This window comes from Micrasema longulum, unplaced genomic scaffold (genome assembly GCF_059751315.1).
Source record: "Micrasema longulum isolate JH-2025_06_02 unplaced genomic scaffold, ASM5975131v1 h1tg000067l, whole genome shotgun sequence".
Lineage (NCBI taxonomy): Eukaryota > Metazoa > Arthropoda > Insecta > Trichoptera > Brachycentridae > Micrasema > Micrasema longulum.
In genome coordinates this window covers 195620-203110 of record NW_028277274.1, presented here as the reverse complement: position 1 = coordinate 203110, position 7491 = coordinate 195620, and the positions used below count along the sequence as shown (strand labels likewise).

The 7491-nt window shown below is 33.1% G+C and overlaps 1 protein-coding gene across 1 annotated transcript; it reads left to right on the top strand.

Annotated features, from left to right (window-relative positions):
- Positions 1-2470: 2470 nt before the first annotated feature.
- LOC148285044 (uncharacterized) lies at positions 2471-5210 on the top strand (the record flags this gene model as incomplete). The annotated part of the gene is made up of 1 exon (XM_088231148.1): positions 2471-5210. A coding segment is annotated over one exon (1227 nt), but the record flags the coding sequence as incomplete, so codon positions are not given.
- Positions 5211-7491: the final 2281 nt, after the last annotated feature.

Genomic DNA, 7491 nt, shown 5'->3' with positions numbered 1-7491 from the left:
ATCAATGTTATATCGTTACCAGGTTTAATATTTTATGAATATCACAATTAAGGTACAAACCGCAATTCCTGATCTGTGAAATTTCATTATTACAGACATCCTTTACTGAGGAATTGGATCCATTTATTTAAACTCTGATTTTAAATTTAAAACAAATTATTTGATTATCATATAAAAAATATTTTATCTATTCATAAATATGTGTATGTATGAAAAATACTTTTATTTTTTTTTTCCTTTTTAAATTTTAACCGATTTTATGTATAAATATTATGACAGACTAAGACAAAAATTGGTAACGATATACAAACTATATGGTAGGTAACAATGATATATAATGAAATCAAAATAAATAAGAAAAACCTGTTTTAATTAATGCTTTTGGTAAAAAAATTAGTCTCAATTAATTAGATCAAAGTTTTGTAAAGAGTTCTGGTTTGTCAATTTTGTATTGACAAATTATGGAAAGTCAGGAGTAACGTTCCTGTCCAAATTGTGTTTGGAAAGTAGGAATGCTCGGTTTAGGAATGGATGTAATGAAACAGTTTTATACCATCAATAAATTTAATGAAAATTTTATATTTCTTTTATTTTATACAAATAATTATTGACTATTGTTCATTGAAGGTAAATCTGTAATTATTTTCAAAAGAAGCTCAATTGTAAATATGCAACCATGGTTTTATTCTCAGAGTAATAAGGCGCCACCGCTGTAGAGCAGCGCATTCGGACAAAAATCAGTTTAGGATTATCTAACACAAATTACCTATAGTTTACAGCAAAGCAATAGGCCGTAGATACTCAGGTAGAGAATTGCAAGCGCAAACCGAAACCGTCCGTTACACGTTTGTTGTTAAACCAAAACTTTGCAATGCTTTTATTCTATGCAATAGAACGAAACAGCTGTGGCACATTATTACTCTCGAGGTTTTATTATTCGCAGAAGTTTCAAGTCAGAGGGTGACAGTGTTCCCCAAAACGAGCAAAAGATGTTTTAAACAGCCAAAATCAAATGTCATTAAAAATAGTACAATTAAAGGGGTAGGCCACAAAATCATCGAGCTAAAACGATTCCAGTAAGAAAAGCAGGAAATAATTTCAAGCCGATTAAATCATAACCTCAAACATTACTAACAATTATTTTTCTTTCATTGTTAATTGATGGCTTAGATGCTCTTGGTGAGATCACAAAAATTAAATGTAATTTTTCCTTTTCCGGAGCTGCAGACACTTGACTTTAAAAAAATTATATCAGAAAAGGGCATAAATTATGGTGTGATAATTGGTATTATTTTAATATCTCTATGCGAAAAAAACTAGTGAGCGTGGAACCGTAAGATAAATCGGAAAGCCTCAACATAATTTATAAAATTGAAAAAAGGGCAAGTAGAATCTAAAAATGTTGCTCCATTATTAGCCTTAAAATGGTGTGACAAGAGAGAGGTTCATATGGTAAAAACTGCATTATTGCACAGTGAGCCCATAATTGAATCGTCAAGTTGCAAAACCCGCTCTGGCCGAAATCTGTCAAATATGAGATATGAATGACATCTTTTAAAGAAAATTAAATAGCTTCCAAAACAATATTACATGCGTAGTTAAACCCGCTCCATTCCATACGAAATACACAAAACGTTTCAAGGTTATCATCAAAACCCGCTCTGGAACAGTTAGCAAGATGCAAAAGCCGCTGTCGAAAAATCGGCCAATCAGATTTCCTTATTTCGAACAATTCAATATGGCCGTTCATACTTTGTGAGTCAACCGTGTGTGTTTTAGTCCAGCTATCAAAAGTGTTTTTTAGTGTTTAAAATGGATAATTTATTGAAAAGTGTTGAAGAATCTCTTCCTGAAGCATCGAGGAAACGTTCACGCAATCCAAATAGTTGGAATTGCAATAAAATTACGTGTAGAAAGGTAAGCAAAGTTCATCACTTGTCAACGGCTTTTTATTGTGTTTTTCCATAGGCGGGCGATTCTTTAACCAATATGTGGTCAACTTTTTATTTTGTTGATATTTACTTTTTTTCTTAAACATTTTTTATTATTGAAAATAAAATAAGAGATATTAAGTCAAATTCAAAACCAAATAATTTTTCAAAGTTAATAGTTTGGTAAAATCAGAGATTAAATAATTTTATGTGAAAAATGACAAATTATGGGTTTTATTTACGAAAACTTTTTAAATCATAACTGCTTTTAAACTGCCTTTGTCTATTTAATCATGAAAATGATACCTTAACAATGGCAATACAATGTGTCATAAAAATGTCCGTTTTTAATGTTTTGCTTTGTACATAGAGGACACACGGTCATACTGAGCTATCTCCATTTTTGACATAATTGAATAATTTCATTGGTTTGAACCAATTGTCAAATAACAAGAAAATGGTTACCAGCGAAATTATTTAAAAAAACTTTAATGGAAGATTTGAGTAAAAGTAGTAACTCCTTAAAATAACCGAAAACACTACCTACTTTATTTTTATTTTTCAGATATTCTTCTAAAAAATTACCTGAATATCCAAAATGCAAGCACGACTCAAAACAGTTCAAATGTATAGAATTGAGAGGAAAAGACATTCAAACATTTCATTCGGCATTTTACAGTACAACTGTTAAATTAGAGCAGGATGCATTTATACTCAAATATTGTCGTGGAACTGCTGTATCCAATCACAAAAATAAGGGTAGAAAAAATAATATTACCATAAAATATGTTGTGCGTAAATATAAAACTGGCGAGCTGATACCAGTTTGCCAGAAAACGTTTATGGGGATTCTCCATATAAAAAAAGATAGGATACAAGGGGCTGTTAAAAGAAATCTTTCAAACAATGGCGAACGTATTAAAGAGCATAGAGGAGGTGATAGATGTAGTGTGAAATTTGATGCAAAGCGTGAGAGTGTGAAAAATTTCATCAAGAGTTTAAAAGGAAGTGAACCTCATTACTGTAGAAGTAAAACGCACAGTAGGATATATTTATCATCGGACCTTAACATTAAAAAGCTCTGGAGAATGTACAACAAAACATTGACAACAACCCCGGAATTGCAAGTAAAAGAAAAATATTTTAGGGATATTTTTAATACCAAATTCAATTTATCTTTTGGTTCTCCAATGTCTGACAAATGCTCTACATGCAGTCAACTTCAGGAGGATATAAAAAAGTGCACTGATGATCAAGAAAAAAATAAACTTATAACAACGTCCAGACTTCACCGTTTGAAATACAAAGCATTCTATTCTATTTTGCGTTGCGATGATCCAAATGTAGTTACAATGAGTTTCGACTGCCAAAAAAATCTTTGTTTGCCTAAATTACCAGATCAATTAGCTTATTTCAGTCGACAGTGGAGCATGTACCATTTTTGTAAAGTTGTAGGAAACTCAAAAGCCTCACTCACACCGGACAATGTATTCAGTTATGTCCGGAACGAAACTGTGTTGCAGAAGGGATCCAACGAGATTTCTTCTGCAGTTTACCATAGGCTTGTGAATACAAATTTTGATTCCTCCATTAACACAGTACGCCTTGTAGCAGACGGCTGCGGGGGTCAAAATAAAAACACCTCTGATGTGCATGTTACTGAAATGGTTTTCCTGCGCCCCTTCAAATATTGCATCCATAGAAGTTATATTTCCTGTTGTGGGACACTCTTTCATCCCACCAGATATGGTATTCGCGCGAGTTGAAAAGGTTATAAAAAAACTGGAAAATATTTCTGATCCCGAAAACTACAAAACAATATTAAAAGATCATGGCACAGTTTTCAATCTCGGAGAAGAAATACAAGTTTTAGACTGGAGAAAAGAGGCAGGAGTAAATTTAAAGTCACCCGGAAACTGGCATTTTAAATTCAACCAAACTAAACGATTTATATTCAATAAAACAAATAGTGGGAAAATCAAATTAAGAGGGAAAATCAGTTACAGAGCAGACACTTCAACGGCTGCTTCTGTTACGAAAAAGAATGCCTCCATAACATCGATCAACCAGGTTTTGCTACTCTGTTTTCAAACGGAGCGACTTTAAATAGAGACATAAACATTAAAAGTCATGGGCGGCTCAATAATCTTTTATTGACATGATAATAACACTATGGTGAAAATTGGCGAGAAAAGCAATTCGAAATATTAAGGTTTTACAAAAACCTAGAATGTCGCCAAACGAAGTGCAAAGTTCCAAGATGACATATGATCTTCCCTTATGTGAAGGAAAGGGAAAATGAAGTTGGTGTTGCGTCTGACTTATGACCAAATTGAATATTTTGAAGTGGATATATACATATTTTTAAATTAAAGAATTTCGGCCTTTTTTTGGCAATTCCCGTTGTGTTGTAACGTTTCTTAATTTTCTTTGGTTTTTGTAAGGCAGTTTTAAAAATATTCTTAGAAAAGTTATATTTTTCAGTTCAATTTTATTTTTCATTAATATGTAACAATTTACATATTTACGAATTGCTTTTCTTGTAAATGTAACTATTTTTAATACTAATTATTATCAATGTCAATAAATGATTCATTGAGCCGCCCCTGACTTTTAATGTTTACTGTCCCGATTACAAGTAAGTAGCAAATGCCGCTCCGTTTGAAAAAAAGAGTAGCAAAACCCCCTAAGGAAGACGGCGGGTGTCAAAACCCGCTACGGTGCAACTTCTAAGGTTAATATTTAATTATTCCTTGCATTTGCTGTAGTTTATCAACTACCTACTTCTTATTTCAGCAATACATGAAAGTCAATGACATTTTGAATACTCGATTAGCGTTTATTTACATTTCTAAAAGTTTTTGTCGATTTGCTCGAAACAACAAAACTCTTCCAGAGCGGATTTTGCAACTTGACGATTCAATTAAGCTAAAATGCATAAAAATTATTATAAATGTATGGGAACAGCGGATAAAGCTGATTTGATCCTCAGTAGTGTAACATGTATGAGAAAATCCTTAAAAATGGTACAAAAAGGTATCATTTCATTTCATAGATTTGTATTTATTAAATTATTTTTATTTAATTAAATCAGTAACTGGCAAAACAATAACATTTCCAGATTTTCAAGAAAACATTACAATGCAACTATTAGCGAAATATAAAATACCAATCATTGGGACACCACATCCCCCGATAAAGGATCACATTCCTGAGTTGATTCCGCCGAACCTTAAAAACAAAATGCGGCGAAGACGTCATGTTTGTGGAAACACAAAATTAAAACCAAGAAAACTAAAATTAACTCGATACTTTTGCTCTTCATGTAATGTAGGATTAAGTCTTAAACCCTGTTATAAAATATACCACACATGTGCGAAATTTGAAGTTCGTTCCATCAATAAACGTCGATTTCACCTCATAAAATTTTATTATCATGTTTTAAAGAACATGTAAAATGTAAAAAAAAAAAAAAAAACATAAAATAATCGGTAAAACCCATCTTAATAAAAGCGTCCTTGTACAAACAAAAAATACCTTAGATATGTTTTGTTAATGGGAGCAAACCTTTAACAACTTTCAAAAATTCTTTTTTTTCCTCTTATTCTAGGGCCTTACTTATTACATTTCCTTATACCAGGTTTACATTAAGAAATATCTATACCCGATTTGACTATTTATAACTGATGTAAAAAAAAGCTTACTTATAAAAACATTTATTACCTGAAATACAATTCACAGGTTATTTTCATGCTTCATTTTTTTAAACAGTCAACACTGATATGTTTTATTGCGCATGCACAGTAACTTTTATAACAAACATCAAAGTCAAATCGAGACTACTGTCAGCGTAACGGAGAAAAAGAAATCAAAATTGGGAAGAAAAGGAGAAGGTAAAAATGAGTTCTTTAGTTTATTTGTGTTTCTTTTTTTATCACAATTAATTAAAATACATACAAACCTATAACATTTTAGACATTATTAAAACAAATTATTAAAAGGACTTATCTTCCAATGCAATGGAAACCGTTTACGTTTAAAATATTTAAAATGTTCAGATTTAACGCTCTTAATTCAAAGGCAAGAGACGCTACTCAACTAAAATCACAGTGGAAAGTATTGAAAATGGGGGCTTAAAAACGGATTGAAGAACATAGGCGTCGACTCTTTGCCACTGGGGGTGGACCCAAGGTTTCAAGTCCATCCCATGATGACTTGATTATGGTGGATTTGTTGTCCCTGGAATTTGCAACGGATTTCAATGAATATGACAGCAACGCCATATTTTTTTTTTATAAAAGAAACATTAGCGCTTTTTAATTTGCCCAAATATTTCAATTTTGGTGGCCATTTTCAAACGAGTTGTAAATAACTCACTATTAGAAAATGGAAAGCAAGTTGGGGTAGAGTGCGGCTCGAACCTCGGACCTCTGATCCGTGAGTCCGCAACGCTAGCCACGGGACCACAACCCGACTAACATTTAACAATGTATGTAGAAGAAACATTACTTTTATTTTTCTCTATATTTCCATTACTTCCCTGCATGTATACTTTTGTTATTTGTCTTTCAGAGTACACTACCATTTCCTAATATCAATCCTGCTTCTGTGCCAAGTGAGGTGAATACATTATCGTGTGGTTTTCTTCATGGTTCTTTAAAAGTACAATATATTGAGTATACTGGAAAGAGGAAAAATTTAAATATTAAATATTTACAGAGTTACCGTAATACTAGCGAGACAGGTAACCGGAGCGACGTTTCTTTCACAATACCTTTCTTCAATAATCCTTTCGTCTCATCAGTTTTGGCAGAACATTGACTGTATTTAAAGCGGAAATACCATTACATTTTATTGGTAGGACATTATAGGTATAACTGCAGGTATACAAAATGCACGTTGTCCGAGCGTTAAGAGTCAGTTTAGGTGGGAAGTTTGTTGTGTGCGATTGATTTTAAAAAACTAAAATGCCGAACTATCCTAAAAGAACACGAGATAACATCGCTTGAAAATATTCTAAAAAAAGACATTATTTAGTGCCGTCTCTTATCCAGAATATGTTTATGTGGGATAGCATCTCCCTTCCGGCCGGCGCTACCTAGTTCCTATGCGCTTTTTAATATCGTCTTTTTTCTATGGCAACCCTTTTTGTCTCTTAAGTTGGTATTACAGCTGTCACTGGCAGGGGAATATTGTTCCTTTGTTTCAATTGACATCGAATTTCCATCTCGAACACTGTGGAATCCTTGGCAACGAAAAGGCTCGGGAATCTACGCTCAAGAAGACAGCCCCCGATTTTGCCGATTTTCCGCTCAGCTTTGCCAAAAGGAAAATAAGAAGCAGAACCCTTCAACTCTAGAACGATCATTATTTAAGTGAACCTACCGGAAGTATAACTAAAATGTTTTTCCCTACCATTTTCCATGCTTATGATTTCAGGAGAATGCAGAATGCTGGCTACGAGCTCACCCAGATGCCTTTGAGTCATGGTGGGTTTAATGAGCTACCTGCATCGCTTCAAGCTCTCAGAGATTGACAGCTGCCCATGAGACGATCAAAC